Source organism: Danio rerio, chromosome 5 (genome assembly GCF_049306965.1).
Source record: "Danio rerio strain Tuebingen ecotype United States chromosome 5, GRCz12tu, whole genome shotgun sequence".
In the NCBI taxonomy this organism is placed as follows: Eukaryota; Metazoa; Chordata; class Actinopteri; order Cypriniformes; family Danionidae; genus Danio; species Danio rerio.
This window is the reverse complement of record NC_133180.1, coordinates 30,499,301-30,522,576: the sequence shown is the minus strand read 5'-3', so window position 1 is coordinate 30,522,576 and position 23,276 is coordinate 30,499,301. Positions and strand designations below refer to the sequence as shown.

Here is a 23,276-nt window from a genome sequence, read left to right as displayed (position 1 = left end):
AGCAGACATGTTGAGGCGCCGTGCTGCATAAGATGAGCGTCATCTTCACTGTGTGGATATTTATAACAAAACGGAGCCGATAACAACTGCCTCCTTTCAATTTCAGTGAAAATACGAAACATACCCTCTCTTTTGCTGAATATCAGTTTTAAGAATCGATAATGGCCATTTTAAAAGTGTAACATACAATAAGTTTATACATTATAGGAAATAAAGGCAAGCGATCAGTCAATATACAGAATGTACGTGGTTACATTAATCATTAACTTATCTTTGCGCTCAGCCAAAACACGTTACCTGAGAACAAGTAATAGATTCCAATGACCAAAGTCAGGGAATACGTCGTTAGATAAAGACAACAAGATAAATGAAATATACCGTTTAATAAATATAGTGAGATTAGATCCAGCGGGAGATGCTTGATGAGAAGTCCGACTAGCAGAGCTCTCATCTGGGTAGATGGGCTGAGTGTGATTAAATGTTGAATGTGATGAGTTTTCAACAATACTAAATTGAAACTTTATTTTTTTTACATGGTTTAATAATTTTTTGTTATTAAAATTGAAGTTCCTGTTTCAAAGCTTACAGATAGATGACTAATTTGTATGTCATTGACACTTTTGGCACTTTTTTGGAGTATTTTCATAAGTTTTGTTTTTTCCTGTAAATGATTCAATAAATACCGTACCGTGACATTCATACCGAGGTATTACCGTACCGTGAAATTCTGATACCGTTACATCCCTAATATATATATATATATATATATATATATATATATATATATATATATATATATATATATATATATATATATATATATATATTTCCCCTGTTCTTGCACAAAACTTCTTGCACGCCCTCAAACATATGCCGCTCAAGCATAGATTTTCTTCTGTGCTCTCAAATAAATGCTGCTGAAGTGCTGTTTATTGCATTTATGTAACTAATGTAATATGTAACTTTATGTGTCTAGGATTATTTATGAATGTCACCAATAGACCTACAGAATGCCAATGATGCATCCTAAAGTAAAGTGAAACAGCTATAAACTCCAGCAAGATAAAGTCACTGTATGAAGAGCCATAGACCTTTATCTAGAAAAAAAAGTATAATTACGGAAAATTTGTTTATCTTAACTGAAAATGATTTTGTGTTTGCTGGCCTCATGCATTGGGCAGCCATGTCAGTCAGCCTAAAGGGTTAAATAAATAATGCACAGCAGTACTACGATTACAGAAAAGTTTGATTTGTTATAATTCACTTACCTTTTAATGCATTTAGGTGCGATTATAACTCGTTATGAAAAAAAAACAAACTACTGAATGTTTTGAATAAAAAGGTGTTTTAATGTAGCCGTAGCTGGAATGAATTTTGGTGTGGCACCCGCCATGGAATAATGAATGTGGCAGAAACCATGTACTCTTACAAAGGGACTAAAATAACAATAATAATAAATTTAATAATTTTACACAGACTTTAAATCAGCTTCAAGACAGCCTGATGTAAAAGTTATTTTTTTAATAGCACCGTGTTAAAACTTGGGACTTTAAATTGATGGTTTGACTTTAATGGAGTAAAGTCATGATTCGAAATATGACTAGAGTTCGAAATGACATTTAGCCTGCTTTGTGAGGTTGTTGTGATACAAAGGATCCTATCATTTTTCAAGAAGCTGTCCGGCTATCTTTAAGCAGATGTGAATCTGGTTACTGACTTTGTTCAGTTTCAGACACTCATATGCCATACAGAAATACAATACTGTAGGTTACTCGTATGTACAGGCATTAAAAACCATCTTTTTCGATGCTCTAAAACATCTAAGACGATAGAAAAATTCTGTTTTATCTTTTTACACAATCTATCAAAATGACATTTCCGTAAAACCTTGTTGTCAAGTATTACTTATATTTGTCTACTTGACTAATGTTTGCATTAAATATAACTACATGGTTTGCACATTATGTTTGCATTAAGTATATCTACCGGGGTTTTTTTTCTAGATAAAGTCTCAAAATTGCTATACATGCATGCCTTTGTAACATCTCAGCTTGATAATTGTAACCCAATGTAAATAGTTTCCAGTCTTCAGCTGGTTTAGAATGCAGCTGCCAGACTGGTTGGAGGGAAGCAAAAATATGACCATAAAAACATAGTTCAATGCTCTACACTGGCTCCCAGCCAATTATGGGATTGATTTTTAAAACACATTATTTGTCTACAAGCCCTCAATAACCTGGCACCTCAATACTTAACTGATTTATTGCTTCCGTATACCTCTTCTAGAAACCTGAGATCTTGTGACCTTGGCCTATTCCAGGCATGTCCAAGCTCGGTTCTGGATGGCCTGTGTCCTGCAAAGTTTAGTTCCAACCCCAATCAGACACACCTGGGCTAGCTAATCAAGCTCTTACTTGGCTTTCTAGAAACATTCTTGCAGGTGTGTTGAGGCAAGTTGGAGGTAAAATCTGCAGGACACCGGCCCTACAGGACACCCTGGCCTATTCATATAGTTCCCAGAGTTAAACCTAAAGAAAAAATAAATAAATAAAATTAAAACCGCAGTGATCGCATCTTTGCTGCTCCAGGACCAGCACTTTTCAAACACCTTCCTCTTGCCCATCTACTAGTTTTAACATTTAATTTAAGACATATTTTCTTCCACCCTGGATTTTAGCACTCCTTAGTATGTCATCCTGAGTTTCCTGCTGAATTCTTTTAATCTCTTTTTGTTTATTTTTACTTTGTCAAGTATTTGTCAACATTGGTTGTATTAAATGTGCTCTGGAAATAAACAGTGTCGTTGTATTAACTTCTTTATATAACATTTTTATTAATAAATATAATTACAGAGTGCAATTTTATACTGCTGTAAATGATCTCATCCAGATCACAGCTTTTATCTCTTAAAAACATTTTCTGATATACTGAGGCATAAAACTTAGTCATAGCTTGCCATCTAGTGGCTAAAAAGTGTATCTCACAAATCTGTTATAGAAAAAGCAGAGCAGTACAAAATATTTCCTCATACTCAAATACATTACAGAACAAATACATTAAGCTCCTTCCATGCAACGATAGTGGGCCTACAAAAGTGGCTGTCGTGGGTCCAAAAAGGACACACAAAAAATAAAAGTAAGCTATATTACCCTCTCTGTCTGATCTAACTTATCTATAGAACAATTTCTCTACACACTATAAATGTTTAAACTTACGCACAATGGTGTCTTTCCAGTAACGTTATTGCTGAAGGGCATCGTCTTCAGCCATTCAGCTTGGATGTAGTAGTCTGGATGTAGTCTTCCTCTGAAAAAAAAAAAACGCACTGTACTAAAACCAAACTCATATAATGATCTGAAAACTTTATACGATTTATATTGATTGACATGCACTATATTAATATTTAAATACAGTTTATATGTGATTGATATGCTTGATAACATAACTTACAGCATTAACTAACCCAAACTTAAAAATTACTTTAGATTAAAATCATACACGTTTCATGCAAAATTTAGTGTGAAAAGGATTTTTACCTGGTAATCTTCACCAATGGACACCGTATCCAGCCTTTAAAAATGCTTTTAAAACCATTTAAATGCAAATAAGGTTAACTGATGCTAATAGTTAGCCGTCACTCGCACGTGTGACCTGTAAGTTATACAAGTTGACTTACTAACTTTTCCTTAGCTGTTACAGTTTAGTTGTACTCTAAATTGGTTATTGTTTCGGAGCACAACGACGCACAATTTATGATATGTCGTGTTAAAATTTTGTTTCTGCAACCGCTAACGTTAATTCCTTTTCCAAAAACTGTTTGAACGACTTTTTCAGACAAACGTTAGCAAATGACAGCGAACAGCCAATCGCATGATAGAGGCTGAGCGATTACTTCCTTTATTTTTTTTGTCAAAGATCGTTTTGAAAAGCACAATAAACACATGCGCATTAATATGTTGTGTAGTATTAAAATTAATTTATTTTGTCGAAGTTGCAAGAGTTTCTATTCTGTGATCTGATTAAAACCTGGAGCATAAGACATATTGTACATATAGCTATCTTTACAAGATTCATATTAATAAACAAAATAATATGATATACTAATACAATATTTTTTTTGAAAATTGCCTGTCGAGATGAAAACGATGCAACGTTTTAAAAATTGTCTGTTTGTTTTTTAGTAAGGACTATGACTAATTTGCCAACATATCATATATTTAACAGACAAATATATATTTTACACAGACCTTCAGGTCCAAGACAGCCTGATGTACAAATTAATGTTTTAATATCACTTTGTTAAAATTTGGGGCTTTAACTGTTGAATTTTTAAGGGTGTAAATCCATGATCAGACACATGACTGGAGTTCCTAGCCTGCCTTGTGCAATTCTTGTAATACAAAAGGTAATGCCATTTTTCAATATGCTGTTCGACTATCTTTGAGCAGATTTGAATCCGGTTCATCAACTTAGTTTTTAATTTACCAGACAGACATATGCCATACAGAACTACAATACTTCAGGACACTCATACGTACAGGCATTTTAAACAGGCCAAGAATCTTTTTCAATGCTCTAAAACATCTAAGACGACACAGAAAATAAAGTCTCTATTTTATCTTGTTACACAAACTATCACTATGGCCATTCCATGAAATTTTGTTGTCCATACTTATATTTGTCTCCTTGTTTGATGTTTATTATGTATAACTGCAGGATTTCTATTTAGATAAAGTCCCGAATCTGCTATCCATGCTTTCATAACATCTCAGCTCCATTTTCTTTCCTGTCAAAAAAATATAGCAAACCCTGCCTTAAGGCTCTTATCAACTGCAAAAGTGGTAACAATATTAGTTGTTAATGTTAATGCCATTGCAAAGATCTTGTGTAAGGGGTTACAAAAATATAAACAAAGAAACATTTCAATGCAGGATGACAGAAGATTTATTGGCAAACATGCTTTACAAACGTTGCACATTAAAATAAATCGAACATAAATGTGAACAATCGTATTTAAAAGGGTAGCTTCGTGGCAGAATGTCACATATGCTTTGGAGAATTACTATCCAGATTCTTTGAGCACTGAAATATATATAGGGTATGTTTTGTGCTGTCACTTCATGTACAACTTTTCACCATGGAGTGGTCCAAATCTTGCTTCTTTTGCATGCAAAAACCCTTTGTAAGCTGCTGAAATGCCCCCAAAATTGAACTTGTAACTTAAAATAAACCAGATGACTTGACTCAAACAAACCAAACATGACTCACTTCAGGTAGGAGCAAACAACAAAGCTAAAATATCAATCTGCGATACCCTGATTTCACTCTTATAATTTATTATTACATACTTAATTTTTTAATGGCATTGATTGTATATTAGCCTAGTTAAGGTAAAACATGAATTTTACGGCATCAGGATAAAGACAAACCCTCACAGCCAAATTGATAATAGTCATAAAATGCTAAGAAAAAATCATTAAAGAACTTTGGCTCTTATTACACCTTTTCAATTTCAGATATTCAGACACTGTTGCACATATCATCCTGAAAACACACAGCGTCAAGTTGTGTCATCAGGGGGCAAATGTGTCTAACTATTTTTATTTTTTGGAAGAACGAGGATCTATATACGGTAGACATGTTGTAATGATGGACAAGGGAGATTTAATAGCATCATTATTTTTGTTGGAGAAGCCCATTTTCAGCTTCCGGCACATTAACAAACACTCAAACACATCCCCCACAGACACACACATACATACACATACACTGGTTTGGATAATTAAAAATCTCCAAAAGTTCACATAAAGTCATCTGTGCTGAGATAAATGTGTTCATTTAAATTCATGAGTAGGAAGCATTTAGAAGGTTGTGTTACTGTTGAGCTGGAAAATGTCAAATTAATGAAGACAGATTTGTCTTAGGCTCCCTGTAATCTGAAACAATTGAAAGAAACACTTCACCCAGAAAACGAAACGCTGTATGACTTCCTTTCTTCTGTGGAACACAAAAGCAGAAATTTTGTACAAAATTAGTGCGTGCTGAATGGATACAAAGGCAAAACAATATCACCAAATTGCCTTTTTATTTTATTTCATGTTTATTATGGGTAATTATAAGAAATAAAGCCACAATTTCAGTTTTAATTAATCGATTTCTAGTTCTTGAATGGGCTGTCAACTGCTAAGAACAACTAGATTACTGAACATTTTGTTTTAGTTTTCATGGCAATGTATGAACAATGTCATGGTAATTTATATCCAACTTCAGTTTTTTTCCCACCCAATTTTAATCACAGTGTTCCTGCAGGTCTTAGAAAGTTAAATTTAAGACCTTTTAAGGCATTTTTAAGACCATTGTGAGTGCAATTTTAAACTTTTACAGGGCTAAATGCTAAGGATTTTGTTCGAATATGCCAGTTGGAAAAGAATTTCACTTGTCCTATCAAAAATGTATTATAATTTAATACATTTAATAATAAAATAATAATAATTTAATAATAAAAAATCTAAGTCAGTATCCTCAGCATTACATAAAGAGAATTTTTAAACAAATGTTACTGTAAGGAAAGTATATAAATGCTATATTTTTAAATGAAAAAAAATTGTTGAGATGGATTGTTGATGATTGTATCGGTGTTAATAGATTGTGTAGCTATACATGAACAAAGGAAAATTAAGACCTGTTAACAAAAGATTTAAGACATACAGCACCATATTTCAGTAGATTTAAGGCCTAAAATTTTTCTTTTGAGATTTAAGACATTAAGACTTTAGACCCTGTGGACCCTAAAACAACAACCGTAACTTAAATATTTACAAAATTGGTTTAAAACACAAATGTACAGTTAAAAAAAAGCTACATGGCCTCCTCAAAGCAAGTATAAATTAATATTCATTATGAATATACTGGACTGTATAAACCCATGGCACTTTTTGATCTAGTGTTTTTGCTGCTTTCATTTGTTCTTATCAGGAGGTTTCCTATACATTTGCTAAGTTATGCTTGAAGGGCAGTAAATATGCATGGTAAAAAAAAAACATTATTTTATAGTTTTTTTCCAACAGCAAAAGTAAAATGACGGCTGATAAATTACAGATATTTACTGTAAAATATCAGCAGTTGAATTACAGACATTTACCATAAAATAACAGATGGTAAATTACAGAAATTTACCGGAAATATCTGTTATTTAACGTCTGTTATTTTATGGTAAATGTTTGTAATTTAAAGCCGTTATTTTATGGTAAATGTCTGTAATTCAATGGCCATTATATTTGGTAAGTCTCTGTGATTTAAAGGCCATTATTTTACTGTAAATGTCTAATTTAATGACCGTTAATTTACAGTCAATGTCAGTAATTTTACGGCCTTTTATGTTACAGTAAATGTCTGTAATTTAACTGCGGTTATTTTAATGTAAATATCTAATTTGACAGCCGTTATTACAATAAATAGCTGTAATTTCACATCCTTTATTTTACAGTAATTTAACAACCGTTATTTCACAGTAAATGTCTGTAATTTTACGGCTGTTATTTTACAGTAAATGGCTTTAATTTAACGGCCATTATTTTACTTTTTTAAAGCAAAATAATGGATTTATTTTTACAGTGTGTCTTAAAATAAAAGAATTTCGAAGTATAATTGAAAAATTCCCTTTTGCTTGCCACAGAAGTTATAAATGCAATACAGGCTGCAGAAAGACATTTTGGGTGAATTATCTCTTTCATAGGTCCAACATTCCAACAATCGATTCTAAAATAAAAATGAAAAGAAAACATATAAATAAAAATTAAATAAAATTGAACAATTCATAAAAGATCGAACATCATTGGCACATTTGATCGAGCACAACATCTACATTTACCTTTAAGTTAATGCACTAGAAATCCTCGCAAAAAAAAAATCCCATTAAACTCTTGCTTTTTGCAACTATGCATATTAAACGGTGCATGCCGCCTTCATATCATCACTAAAATATCAAAGCATGGGCTAAAAGTGTAAAGAAATCCAGGTAACACAGATGGCAAATTACAATAAGTGTAACAGATATGCTTATGCAATTGCTTGGAGTGGAGAGGAACACTGCATTATAGTGATTTATCATCATCAGCATTTGCTATGGCTTGAGTTCTCTATTCCGATAACAGGAAATAACAACAAAAAAAACTGAAGCACCAACATACTCTCTTTACAACTATCATATGGATACATAAATAAATGCAATTATATTCCTCCATTTATAGGTGAAACACACCAAATGGATTTTACTATAGTTACTTAGTATATACAGACACGTTATGCGTTAATGTACAATTCTTTACATTGTTGAAGCATTCTTTCCTGTTTGGTTCGGTTTTTCAAGTGCTCAGAAAGTAAAGCTTGCATTAGCTTTTCGGCAAATGCGCTCTGGAGCAGCCGCACATACTTTAAGCTGCTGATGCTTAACAAGTCTTAATCATTTGCCATTTTAAAACTCGGATGGCGCTGGGTTTATCAGCTTTTCGTTTGGCAAAACTGACCCCGCATGCAAAAAAAAAAAAAAAAAAGTTTCTGTAAATACTGTCTCAGATTAAGCCCTAACTAACAGTCCTCCCAAAGTGTCCTATAGTTGCAAAGTGTTTAACAGTAGCAGCATGACAGCAAGGCACGGGACGAATGTGCTGTCCACCGAATCCATTTCTAAACTACTTTAAAGCTGCTTCGTCTCAGTCTATCTGATTTCCAGATTTAGATTCTTGTGCTTTCAGGAGGTTGCTTTGTGGGGCTTGTAACAGGTGTAAATCTTGACGCGAGGGCTTGTGCATGTCTACTTGATTCACAGTGTAACAGAGAAGAAAAAAAAATTGTAGTCCCCTATAGAGTCCCCTATAAATGGAGTTTACAAAATCCAGCGACATCCATTTTTGGAAGTGTTGGATGTTGACTTGATAACTTTTGCACACTATTTCCTCCTCGCTAATGCAGGAAACCTGAGTTTATCAGCGCGTGTTACGTCCTGCGAACGACATTCATCTCTGAAGCTCTTCGATTTTTAGTTAGCTACAGTTGGAAGCGAGTTGGAGTTCTGCTGCAGCTTGTTTTGCAGGCCGGCAAATGGCGTTTGAGCACATTATGGACATCTATGGCGAGTGTTGCTGTGCAAAAAACGTGGCTATGGAAGCTTGCACCTGTTTAGGTCTGTAATGCAGGACTGTGATGACAAGACTGTAAGCATGTCTCTGTTGCCTTCGGAGCAAGAGCGGTGAAGGTGATTTTGCGGAGGCTCTTAGTCCTGCAGCAGGGTCTCTCTCCAGTTAAAGCTGTGGTTGGGTCCGTGGGTGAGCGGCAGGATGGGCGGATCCACCAGCTGCCAAACGCCCGTCTCGCCCATCTCCTCACAAGCGCAAAAGCCTAAATAAGGGATCTAGGAGAGAGAAATTAATGAATGGTATTCAATCAAATATCAATATTGTACTTTCTCTTTCTCTCTCTGTAGTATATAAAAGACATGCTGATTTTCATGCACAATATTGATATAGTGGGCACTTAAAATACTGTGAATAATTTCCTATTATCAATTATTTCATATTATAGTGCCTTTTAGGAGTTTTCAGATTGTTGTATTTAAAGGGAAAATATTACCCCTTTTTCAAGATTTTAGATAAGTCTTTTCTGTCTCCAGAATGTGTCTGTAAAGTTTCAGCTCAAAATACTATAAGATTATTAATTAAACCTTTCATAATATTGGAATTTTCCGCTCTGAGCATCTTGTAGCTGTTTTTGTTGCCTGTGCCTTTAATGTTAGTCCTCCCCGCCCACCGCTCCCTCGTGCCTGTCAGAGTGTGTCACATAAACTGCACAGAGACAGACATGAAGGAAGCAGATTTCACATAACGTTTATGAGAAAAACTACAGTTAATTCAAGCCTTTCTGCGTCGATGAGTCACACACAATGTGTTAGAAAGTGTGATGATCATAGAGAGCTGAACAGATCTTTTAATCCCAGTTGCTTTACGCACGTCCTGTCTAGTTGATATGATTATACGCATTACTATGGAGATGCTATCTATCAATTCGGTGGGCGGGGAAACCGCACTCCTAAATCACGTTGCAGTGGGCCACAAAATGGGAGGGATTTGGATCCTATTTTAACATCAGGTAAATTAAAAAAAGAGACTTATTGTCTTATTGTATATATTATCACCCCAATATGAGTGTGGACAAACTGTACCTGCACACAGTTCTGTCCAAACAACTTACAAAAGTTTTCATCATGGGTGCCCTTTACACTCGTTTTTCATAACAGCACCGAATGCCTGAAGACTTACTGTAAAAGGTAATTTACTTCCAAACGTTAACATTTTCACATGTTAATCTGGCCCATGACATTGAGAATTATGTGACCCTTTTGTTCCCTTTTGTTCATTAACTGTACAGTTAATGATATTAAATATTGACATTGCAATCAAGTTAATGTACTAAAGTCATATATTAGTTAATAACTAATACAGTTCTGCTGTATTATTTATTAACTTTAGCATTTATCTACAATATGGCTATTTCTCACAGTTGAATTAAATGCATTAACTAACGTGAGACTAAATTGTATAGTGTTACATACAGTGCTCAGTACACTCCTCACAAATCTCTCATTTAAATTAATATTTTCTATAGGAAGCTTTACAATTTTATATTTGTGCATATACATTAGACTATTCAGTACCATAGTCAAATCTGGAGCTTATCTGACAAAAAAAAGTCCAAAATTAGTACACCAAAATGCATAGGTTAAAAAAATATTAAATACATTTTTTAAAAAGAGCAAAATGAGAACCAAAAAAATAAATAAAATGTTGTAGTTTGTAATTTATTTATCCAATATTTTGCATAAATTTATATTTATAAATTTCTATTTCTAAAGATGTTTGGCGACTAAAATATTACATTACTAAATATATCGGTTTAATAAGTCTGTTTTGTTTAAAGGCACTAATATATATTACCCATATTCACTGAGAAATGGATAAAAATAATAATTTTCTAAATGGGGTGTGCTTAATTATGCTGAGCACTGTATTCTACTTTATTATCCTTTTGCTATTTAATTAATAGGAAATATTTACTCTGAACATGTAAATACAAAAAAAGCAATTCACTAGTCTCTTTTGTTATTTTACCTGATAGCAGTAATATTTTTACTTACTATATATAGTGATAAATGCTTTAAAAAATAACCAAGAAAATGTATTACCGACAGAAGCCTAATATATATGGCTGTATCTATTTAGTCAAAATTGGGTTCGTTTTGTTACACAGACTTGGCAACCCTACTCTAAATTCAAGTAATTTTGTAATTGTTTAAACATCATCTGTATTTGACTAATATTTTTGTCTGTCTGTATTTAAATTTTATACGCTCACATTCCTAAAAAATTTAAATGAAACATTTATTTAAAAATGCACTATTGTTCTTACCTTTCTGACCACTTGCACAAAGTCTTTAGAGTTTTGTGGGGTCAGTCCCTGTATCTGCCTTGTACAAGCCTCCAGAGAGGAAGCATGGGCCACAATCAGCACTGTATTTCCTGTTTGACATCAGAACAACAGTTTATAAAAAACAGAGAGCTTCTTAAAGCATACAACATTCAGATGAGCATAGATTTAGATAACAAATCTGCAAAAGTACCCACACCGATGACCTACCCAGATTATTGCACTCCGACAGTATTTCACGAGTCACTTGGAAGCTGCGACTGATGTAAGTTTCATAAGATTCAGACACAGTCAGTTTACTGATGGGTATATGAGGTCTGGAGAGGAACAAGACAACTTGATAATAAATAAAATGTCCATTTAATTGCAGGAAGTTGCTTAAGAAAACAAATGTAGACAACCGATAACACTATCAATAAGCAAAAGTACAATCAAATATTGTAGCAAAAAAGGATATATAGTTGAGGGAATGTATAATAATAACATACCTGTATGTTGTATCCACACTAAGGTTAGCAGCTGCCAGATCTGTAGGAGGGATCCAGGCAGGTAATGAGGTACCCGACACCCATTTAGTCCACTCAAACAAACCTGGCTCAACTCTGATCTTAGTCTTGCCATCCTTCTGAAGACCTAAGACAGAAAGTCCATGATTTAGAAAGAAGCATGGGCAGAAACTGCTTTAGCGGTGAACTCTGCCATGGTTAATGAAGTACAAAGTAATTCCTGAAGGAATAAAAAGAAAGATGAAAGAATAAAGGTGTTTTACCTCTGAGGATATTATGTGCTGTTTGCACACAGCGCAGAGATGGAGAACAGTATACAAAGTCCACCACTGTGTGACTTTCAAAAAGAGCCTCCCCTGAAATGCATAGCACACATTAAGTAAATACAAGTCTGTTGGCAATTTGAAAATAAATTTTTGCTCTAAATGCATATTTAACAGTCATGTGGGACTGACCGACTAGGCGAGCCTGTGTGGATCCAAACACAGTGATAGGACAGTCTTTATCATAGTCTCTATACCCACCACTCCTCGCTGGGAGACTCAGAGGCATATTGAGGTTTGACCGCACATATCGACCTGCTCAATAAACAAAACAAGAACACTCATTTATAACTATTAAACATTAACAGGGTTCTCAAAATGAATGTTCATGACTTCCTTATTTTTACTTTCATTTTATCGACTTACTTTATTAGGTATACAGTTGTGCTCGAGAGTTTACATACTCCTCGAAGTATACGTTGAAAAGTTAATATTTTTTACTAAATAAGAGAGATCTAACAAACTGTATGTCATTTTTTTATTTAATGTTGTCCTCAGCAGGATATTTTTGCTTACATATAGCACAAAACAAAAACATAGCTAAAATTTTAAGCACAACTGTACATGTTTAACTGTGTATTAATGCAAAATATTTAATAATTTTAATTAGTTAATCACATGACAACAACAATGTATTTAGACATGTAGATGTGGTCAAGACTAGGCATGGGCCGATATAAGATTCTGATGGTGTGATAACCTTAGATATAAACATCACTGTTTCACGGTATCACAGTATGGAAACTACTGCCCTAAAATATGTTCTTTTTTAATTTCTGGGTAAAAAAAACAACAAAAAAAAATTTCCACTTTGTACAACACATATTTTAATTTGAGAAGCATTTTAATTATTTTGGAGCAGTAATCGAAATGAATTATAGACTTCTGCTTTCTTTATTTGTTTCAAAAACACAGTTTTTTTTTTTTTTTTACAATTTCAAATGGAAACTTTTGGAGATCTTTTCTGTTGGAGATATTGCTGTCCTAAAAACAAATTCTTACTCATACCTTAGGAATGGTACAGTATAGCGGAAAATTTTGACGGTTTTAAAACCTTGAAATTTCCAAACCGCGATATACCTCGAATTGTTATCGTCCCATGCCTAGTCAAGATGACCTGCTGAAATTCAAAACAAGCATCAATATATGGGAGAAAGCTGACTTTGAATATGGCAAGGTTGCTGGTGTCAGACAGGTTTGTCCGAGTACTTCAGAAACTGCTGTGCTACTAGAATTTTTACAGAGAATGGTCCGAAAGAGGAAAAACATCTAATAAGTAGCAGTTCTGAGTACTGGCTGATGCAAAAGGTGAAAAGGTAGATCAGTTTGGCCAGACTGGCTCCAGAACATGTCGAACCTTAAATCAGATGAGCTACAGCAGCAGATCCACTCCTGGCAGCTAACAATAGAAATTTGAGGCAACGATTCAAACATACTCATCAAAAATGGACAACATAAGACAGACAAAAGGTTGCCCAGTCTGATGAGTCTTTATTTTTGCTGTGATATTCAGATAGCATGGTCAGAATTTGGTTAAGGCTTTGTATCGAGGCTGCTGCTGGTAGTGATTTGCCAGTATTAGTATTGTTTTTCTGAGCATGTACATCCCATTATGATCTACTTATGTCCTCTTATGGCTACTACTATTAGAAAAACACTACATCACGAAGCTCAAATGATCAAATTTGTTATTATAACTGCTTTCTTGAACATGGTATGGAGTTCACTAAATTCCTATGTCCTCTACAGCTACCATATCTCAATCCACTATAGCAGTGTTTCTCAACCACATTCCTGGAGGCCCACCAGCACTTCATGTTTTGGATGTCGCCTGTGTCTGTCACACCCATTGCAGGTCTTTCAGTCTCTGCTAATGAGCTGATGATCTGAATCAGGCTGTTTAGTTAAGGACACATGGAAAATGTGCAGAGCTGGTGGTCCTTCAGGAAAGTGGTTGAGAAACACTGCACTAGAGCACCTTTGGGAAGGTCTAGAAAAGGAGATTCATATCATCATGTGCAGACACCAACTGCATCATGCTATCATGTAAATATGGATCAAATTATCAGCAGGATATTTCTAGCTGCAAAGAATTAAGGCATTCTGAAAGCAATGTGAGGTCCAAACTGCAACCTAGCAGGACCTAATAAAGAGGCCAGTGAGTGTATAGTTGAAGAAATTCCTCAGAGCTAAATATAAAGATTCACTTTTAAAACTTTTATTGGTCATGGGAAGAAGTTAAAGAACTGATTTGAAAAGCTGAACTCAGACCTTTGGCATCAAAGCACTGAGTGATCCAATGTTTCCCAAACACTACATCCATTCTTTCACCATGGCGACACACAAACAGAGTCCTCTTAGGCAACAGAGACTGATTGGGGCGCAGCATCTATAACGAATCAGAAATAATAGCTTGAATAAAAGCACACATGAAAACTCACAATAAGACAGCATTTCTCCTAAAGTGTTCTACCTGCATAGGCTGACATATCACACTAAGATTGGGGGAATCCAGCGGCATAGGGTCATCAAAAAGACGACCGTCCAAGTGCTGGTCAAGAAAAAGCCCACCCATTGCACCCCTAATATTGGATGGGGGGGTTCCATTAAGGAAAGAGAATGACCTGAAAAAGTAGATCGACATTAGTTAAGAGTAAACATTTCAGAAAATGCTTTCATCATGCTGTCACTACTGCCAGGGATGGGCAGCATTTATGACACAAGTATTTCAAATACTTATTTTAAATACAAAATAGTATTTTGTAGTTTATATTTCATAGGGTTTATAAAAATGATTTATTATTTTGTATCAAAATACTTAAGGGTCTTGTATTTTTTTATTCATAAAATACTGTAAAATACTTTTTTTTATAATTTTTTTAGGGGTTTTCACCTTTATTGATAGGACAGTGGAGATGTAGAGACAGGAAAGTGTGGGGAGCAGAGACAGGGGAAGGATCAGCAAAGGACCTCGAGACGGGAATCGAACTCGGATCGCTACGAACACCTCGGTACTATGTGTCGACGCACTAACCACTAGGCTATTGGCGCCGAATAATGTAAAATACTTTGTAAGAAGTCTACACACGATGACATCTTAAAAATGTGGCCCCAGATTCTTGCCTTCTCAGTTATTTGCCTAAGCTTGAGGTCAGAACAGAAAATTGATTACGAAGGTGATCAATGCTTGTATCGTGGATGAAAGTTATGTATTTTTGCTTAAGAAATTAGATGGAATAAAATATCAGTCCTTAAGAACATGTGGAGCCTTCAGCACATAATCAATCATTCTCAGTCTCAGTGCTGCGAGTGGACATTCAGATAAACTTTAGAATAATAAGACAGCTAAAGATGGTGTACTGGTGTTCCCTAAGGGGTAAACGGAGACTTTTCCAGGTGAAGGAGAACTGAAAAACCTTCAGAGAATGAGTAAACTGCACATATAATAGTGGTTTTGGATTTGGAATTGCTGATGTAGATGCCAATAAAATAAGACAAACAACATAAAAACAAGTCCTACAGTGGCGCACTTAAATTTGCTCTGAAAAAAAGCTGTTGTTACCAAACAATATTTACTTGAAGTCAGTTTAACAGTGAAGAGATTGATTGAATATGCCTATTGATAAAAAAAAAGTTTTTTGAAGAAATGATATACTCTTGTCTAAAAATATTTTGTAGTATTTTATTTTGATACTGCTGTATTTAATAGTTTGTTTTGGTACATGAAAAATTGAGGTATTAAGTATTTTATTTAAAAATACATTTCAAAGTATTTTTGCCCATCCCTGACTACAGACTCATGACAACTCGACACTACACTAACTATCTAATGTTTAAAGTAAGATTTTCAAATGTTTCTGAAAGAACCTTCTTTTGCTTACTGAGCCACCTTTCAAAAATACATTAGTCAAAATAGTTCAAGTATATATTTACTTTCATATTATATTCCTTAGGGGTGACGCAGTGGCGCAGTAGGTAGTGCTGTCGCCTCACAGCAAGAAGGTTGCAGGGTCGCTGGTTTGAACCTTGGCTCAGTTGGCGTTTCTGTGTGGAGTTTTCATGTTCTCCCTGCGTTCGCGTGGGTTTCCTCCGGTTTCCCCCACAGTCCAAAGACATGCGGTAAAGGTAAATTGGGTAGGCTAAAATGTTCGTAGAGTATGTGTGTGTGTACATGTTTTTGTGACATATCAGGACACAAATCTGTATAATGACATGGGTATGACACAGGTATTACAAAAAGGAGGTGAAATATGAGGACATTGGTGACGTCCTCATTTCTCAAAATGCTTATAAATCCTACAGAATGAGTTTAATCAGAGTAAAGCTGCACACAGTCTCCTGTGACGGTTGGGTTTAGGGGTGGGGTGAGGGTAATATATTATACGGTTTGGACAGTATAAAATGAATGGAAAACTATGTAATGTCCCCAATTTTCACAAAAACAAACGTGTGTGTGTGTTTCCCAGAGATGGGTTGCTGAAGCACGTAAAAACGTGCTGAATAAGTTGGTTGTTCATTCCGCTGTGGCGACCCCGGAGTAAAAGAGGGACTAAGCTGACAAGAAAATGAATAAATGAATATTCCTTAAAACGTAGCTAAGGCTACATTCACACTGCAGCCAAATGGGGCCCGAATCTGGCTTTTTCCTCATGCGACTCAGGTGATGACAGTGTGAACAGCCCAAACCGCATGGAATCTAATCTTTTACTTCAGATTTTTGCCATTTTCATATGTAGTCTTAAATCAGACATGGATCTGATGTTTTGCAATGCGACCACAGTGTAAACGGTTATGTCGGATTTCATGTGACTTTTATATCATTTTTGAGCGACATGCGTCATCGGTTTGTGCTGCAGACATCATTTACTCCTCAGCAGCAAAGTAGAATGGCACACAGGGCAATCTTCTGTAGAATCACAAACATTTTCACAATTCATTCATTTTCTTTTCGGTTAGTCCCTTTATTACTCTGGGGTTGCCACATTGGAATGAACCACCAACTTATCCAGTATATGTTTTACGCTGCAGATGCCCTTCTAGCTGCAACCCATCACTGGGAAACATACATGCACTATGGACAATTTAAGCTTACCCAATTCACCTATACTGCATGTCTTTGGACTTGTGGGGGAAACCGGAGCACCCGCTGGAAACCCACGTGAACACGGGGGAACATTCAAACTCTACACAAATGCCATCTGACCCTGCTGAGGCTCGAACCAGCGACCTTCTTGCTGTGAGGCAATTGTGCTACCCACTGTGCCAACGTGACGCCCCATTTTCACAATCATTCATAATGTATATTAAGCAATATATCCGATCATAAAAAACTTGAACAGTAATGAACAACTAGCTTTAGTTCTTTCATGGTTCATCTTACCCATGAGATACCCAAGTGTCACACTCATCTGCCCTATTGACGTAGTTCTCTGGCAGTAGCCCAGATAACCCTGTGCTCATAGAGGTCCCGTAGACCCAGCCCTCACTGGCAGTGGTCTGCTCTATAGACGACATGAAGATGAAGTCACCGGGCACCAGCTCCAGTTCATCATCATTCTGAGGCACATAGGGGTACATTACCCGCAGGGTCTTCAAACACACAGATATGAAAACATTAATCATCCAGCATTATCAACAGCAGAATTTGAATCAAATGTATCTGTGATAAACTCATGAAGTGTGTCTCTATCTCTCTATGGTTAATTGTATTTAAATGTCAGCTAAGAGAATAAGAAGATTGTTAGGTTAAATTTAGTAAAATAAAATGACATTTACATCCAGACTTTTGGAGTATTGTCAAAATAATGTGTTATCAGATATTAAGCAGATCTACTGATACTCTAATGACTGCTGCTTGTCAACTAATTGCCCAGTTACTTATAATCTCTAACCAAAATAAAGCATCACCCTTTATTAAGAAGGTCTCCTCATTCACATGGATGACCTGGCGGCAGCCAAATTGTGCCAAACTCCACACATCAGTTAATTGGTGGAGAGGAGACAGAGTGATGATTATTTTTATTTTTTTTTTTAACTTCCCAGGTTCTGAAGGTTGCAATATCCGGAATTTTCCTTGTCAATCTTTAGCCAATTGTAATGGAGTGTTTTGGTTCAATTTGGAATTTCCGGGGGACCAGAGTGAGTGCTCCGACTTGGCCCCCCTGAATTACTGAAATGATTTAATCATTTATAATTTATATTGGAATGAAAACATCTAAGTTACATCATTAATAAACAGTAGTATTGTTGTATATTTTGAACAATATTTGGGTATCACTTTATACTATGCATTTATCTCAGTAATTATACGACTTGGGTAATAACTAGATACTAACCCTGAATCTACCTCTAAATCGAACCTTAACCCATGACACTACTTTATTTTAACAGTACTTTCTTAGGTAAATATATTGTAAATTAATGTACGTACAACCAAAAAATGTCACATGATTGATGTGTGCTTTTCTATTTATTAAAGCTCATAAATTGCACTATGGATCTCTCACTTTTACTTGTTAATAAGTAAATGCTAAAACGCTTGACCCTATCAGACAGTGTTTCTCAACCACGTTCCTGGAGGACCACCAGCTCTACACATTTCCGTGTCTCCTTAACCAAACACACCTGATTCAGATCATCAGCTCATTAGCAGAGACTGAAAGACCTGTAATGGCTGTTGACGGACTAAGGAGACCTCAAAAACATGTAGTGTTGGTGGTCCTCCAGAAATGTGGTTGAGAAACACAGCTACAGGAAGTTATCAAAATAAATAATGGATGACAACAATTAGACCACCTCATGATTGGCGAATCGGATGTCCCGTGAGAGGAGCACAGTCTGCCAGTCACAGCCCAGAGTTATGTCTACACCTTTGGCAAGTTTTTCTAAAGATGCAAGATGATTGGATTGGAAGTGGTAGGCCAGGGTTACATGGAGCTGCTTCTTATGGGGCTCCACGTGAACATCTACATAGAAAAAGAAATGATGTTACATTGAACAAACTCTTCGGCAATACAAGACAGATTTTCTTTCGTGTTTATAAAGCGCACTGAGATTTTAATTGAATTGCAAGAGGTAAGAAGGATGCTTGAAGACTATTGCTCCACCGTGTCATCATTATTTACAGGGAGTCATGCCAATAACAAACACACACACACACACACCTGCTTTGGAAGCTGCTTCAGTAGCAAAGTCTGCAGCGAAGCTCTTAATCACCTCAGCCACCTTTTCTTCCACAAAGAGGCCAATGAAGTTTGAGGATGAGTAGAACTCCAGGGGGAGCGGGGAGGGGAAACGGCCTTTCCAGTTGCCCACCACAGTCTGCAGAGCTTCACCCAGAGCATCCACTTTACCATCTGCACACTACAGGTACAGGAGACAGACACAGTCCTACAGTCATGCAACATAACATAAAGGGCTTTTACAGTACACAGGGTAGTTACAAGAACACCAGGCCTAGTTCCCGGAGAACAATTTCCCCATTTTCCTGGTTGCGTTTAGATCATTACTAAATGTGAAGTAATCTAAGCAAACCAACAGCGACATAAAGGGCTGCGATCAACAAAATTAACAACTGGAGGATGTAGAAGGCCATGATCAAGGCTGTGTTTCCAACCAAAAGCTTAGGCAGCTAACCTGTTGCTTTGCCGTCCTGTCAGCCAGAGACTCTGGAAGCAGAGGCATCTCATCAAACTGATTTCAGACCGATTACGAAGACAACATAATTTGATCATGTACAACAAAATAGAAAAAGCTATGGTGAATTTCTAAGGGAATATTTGCTTACTACAATATTCATTTCTTCTTAGAAATGCCAATAAAAGTAGAAAATGTTGGTCAAAAATTTACAAAAATTATTTATAAAAATTTTAATGGAATGCACAGAATTGTGGAAAATTGAGGGCAGCAAAGAACAAATCTAAGCTGCCTCGGTAGCTACCAAGACTCGAAGTAAAGATGAATTTGGATTTTGATGTCTCTTGAAGTCCCTGGCTTAGAACGCTGGCTTCATTTTAGAGCTTTCAGATGCAGCTATTATGTGTTGTGTCATTTGTTTCATGATAACTGAAATGGAAGAGTGATGCTAACAGCTAGTGATGCGACTGATAAAACAGTAAGGGGGACATGGGGTGCTTTCATAGTAGCACTTTTGGTCCGCACTCAGGTTTGTTTGACGTCAGACAACGGTAGGTTTAGCTAGTGTGAACGTGTCTTCTGAACTCGGGTGCACACCCACGAACCGTACCAGAGTCCACCTGAAAGATGTGGTCTAGGGAACAGTTCACGCAAACTCTGCTCCGGTTCACTTCTGGTATGAATGCAATAGTGCCAAATAGCAGAAGTGAACCGTCAAGTGTACATCAAACTATCATTTTCATAACGTTCATTCGTGTATGTGTGTATGTCTGTATATCACGTACTGTACCTTGCAGACAAGCGGTTTTGAGCCAGGGCAGTCACAGTGATAATAATGTCTGCTTGCATCCTCCAAACACAGCTTCTGCAGACATCACGTGATGTTCTGAATTTTTATAACATTTTTGCGGCAGATGGATGCGAGTCGCTTTCTGTATGTCCAAAATCAAAAGGTTCAGGAAAAGCGAAATGACCGTGATGTGCGTGTGTGTATTCCACACGTGAATTCTACACATCACCCCTAATCCGGTTAACATTGGAGCAGCCATCGGCTGAAGAAAGCGCTCTGACCGGTTATTCAGCAACAAATCAGATCGGATGAGAGCATGTGTGTGACATCGTGAAGGTACATAACAAGCAAGTATTTAAAGCCACGAAAGTTCAGAAAGAGGCTGGCTATAATTTTGCTACATTTCTCAAAAAATTGCAAATGATATGGAATATTATATTATCAGACATATTAGCAAGAGTGAATCCTTCGGATGTGAGTGACACCTACTGTAATAATGGTACTACAATGCTGCTTTGTTTGTTTTGTTTGTCCATGTTGAAAGTTTGATTTACTTTTTGCAAGATGAGAAAACTGCCCACACATAGCAGAAAGACACATCCTCTTGCACAGGTGCAGAACATGGCTCTTGTTTCAGTCAGCTTTTGTCTCTTTGGGATGTTCAAGCATTTTGGTACATGTTACTTATGCATATATTTTTTTTAAATTAGTCCAGTGTTTTGTTTGCATTTGTATTTATGAATAAATTATGTAGCACCGTTGTCTTGTGAGACACCTCTGTATGTCCACACATGTAGCGGAATGACAATAAAGCTTGACTTGACTTGAACACAGTTGGGTTTCATTTTTTGCTAATTGTTTGGCATCAGCTTGATGTGTCCCGGCCCTTACAGAGCCGTGATTAACATTCTCCAAAGCTTCTCTTATGTTTAACAGCTAAAATAGATTTATACAGCTTTGGAACAAGACAAGAATGATAAAAAGTTGACAGAAATTCAATCTGTGAACTATCCCACATACCACTGAAGAACAGTGCTAATACAGACACATATTTGACTGAATATGTTGATAAAGCGCTCTAACCATGAAGAACTGGCAGAGGGTAATGTGAGGGAAGATGTTGTGGGCTTTGTTCTTGCCGCATGTGATGCGACTCTGCTGCCAGAAGTTGGAGAGCTGGTTAAGGAGAGGACCGCTGGGCTTCAGGTAAAGCACATACTCCCTGGGCAGAGGATCATCCAGAAACGGATCATCCACATGGGAGAACAACCTGCGGAAACAGTCAATTATGTCATGTCTGATGCTTTGCCAAGATATTATGAAAAGATGTGCAGCAGTTTCACTTTTGGTTAAAGCAAGGCACTGCAGACTATCGCCCAATCCCAATCAGAGTTGGGTGTAAATGGATAACAGTAACACGTTACTGTAGAACTCATAACATTTTTGTGGAAAGCAGTAATGTAACAAATGACACTTCACATGTATGTAATTTGATTACAGTTGCAAAAGTCAATGTAATTGCGTTACAAATATAATATTAAGAAAAATCAAATGCTTCTTTTAAATTTTCTGTTGCAGCATCAGTTAATCATGCGCTTTAAAATTGTTGGAGAACGCAAGATGAAAAAGTTGCTGTTGAGAGAGGTTGCTTCTTTAGGTGGAAATACTGACATTAGTTTGATTTCATTGAGCGTAAAAACTAAAATCTTGTTGTGAAAGTCAGTCTATGTCCAGTCTAAAAACTGTCGACTGCTTTTAACTCGAATTTTGGAAAAAGTGAATAATGAGAGGATTTTAAGTTTTGGGCGAACTATCTCTTTAGCTCTTTTGAACATGTAAAGCTGCTGTGATCAACCCATTGCAATGTTTTTCAGAGAATATTAAATTATCAAAAGAGCTGCAGTATTATTTTGTATTTTCAAAGGTATATTTTATACGTTTTAAAAGCAACTTCAAAGTAAAGTAATTATTAATTTGATTACTTTTTACATGAAGTAATCAGATTACAATTTGTGTAATAATCAGTCATTTGTAATCGATTACTTTTTAAAAGTAACCCAACACTGATCCCAATTAAATTTTTTACCCATACCCCTTCAAATTTAATCCCTAGGAAATGGGACACCACAACAGCACCTACACGTCTTCATAGGTCATCATTGCAATCTCTTACTTCATATGGGATCGATGATGACGACTGCTGTAGTTATACCAGTTACGTTATTTTTTGTTATTTTTCTTCAGGAAATCACTGAAGGCAACAATATCATGTTATCATAATGATATAATGTGGCAATAAGATCATAACTATACTGTGCATATACACAGTTTCCATATTCATCTATGTAAACACACTAATAAAACATAACATTTAGCGGACACTGTGAAAAAGCTCATTCCCAGCCACTAGACTTTTCTGACAGGGTATTCGAGTGTCATCGAGTGACAGAATGATGTGGGACTACTGTACAGGAGTTATGATTATGCATTATAAATAGTGAAATTATCTAGCGTTTTTATTTTGGTGTTGTTGTTTTTTAAAGC

General features: G+C 36.0%; 1 protein-coding gene and 1 long non-coding RNA gene across 2 annotated transcripts in view; both read right to left on the bottom strand.

Annotated features, from left to right (window-relative positions):
* Positions 1-1,159: 1,159 nt before the first annotated feature.
* LOC141385828 (uncharacterized) lies at positions 1,160-3,872 on the bottom strand. Its single transcript, XR_012406902.1, has 3 exons — positions 3,537-3,872; positions 3,220-3,306; positions 1,160-2,528 (listed from the first exon to the last, which is right to left on the bottom strand). It is a non-coding gene; the product is annotated as an uncharacterized lncRNA (long non-coding RNA).
* Positions 3,873-4,926: 1,054 nt separating this feature from the next.
* Positions 4,927-23,276, bottom strand: part of ubash3ba (ubiquitin associated and SH3 domain containing Ba) — a 51,141-nt gene continuing 32,791 nt past the window's right edge. Inside the window, exons 3-14 of the mRNA XM_001923850.8 lie at positions 21,816-22,002; positions 19,471-19,669; positions 19,103-19,272; positions 17,688-17,896; positions 14,781-14,931; positions 14,579-14,696; positions 12,440-12,562; positions 12,248-12,340; positions 11,967-12,111; positions 11,689-11,795; positions 11,461-11,570; positions 4,927-9,409 (exon numbers count right to left, since the gene is read on the bottom strand). Coding sequence (XP_001923885.3) covers positions 9,272-9,409; positions 11,461-11,570; positions 11,689-11,795; positions 11,967-12,111; positions 12,248-12,340; positions 12,440-12,562; positions 14,579-14,696; positions 14,781-14,931; positions 17,688-17,896; positions 19,103-19,272; positions 19,471-19,669; positions 21,816-22,002 — 1,750 coding nt within the window. The 3' untranslated portion in view covers positions 4,927-9,271. The remainder of the gene's footprint in view (positions 9,410-11,460; positions 11,571-11,688; positions 11,796-11,966; positions 12,112-12,247; positions 12,341-12,439; positions 12,563-14,578; positions 14,697-14,780; positions 14,932-17,687; positions 17,897-19,102; positions 19,273-19,470; positions 19,670-21,815; positions 22,003-23,276) is intronic.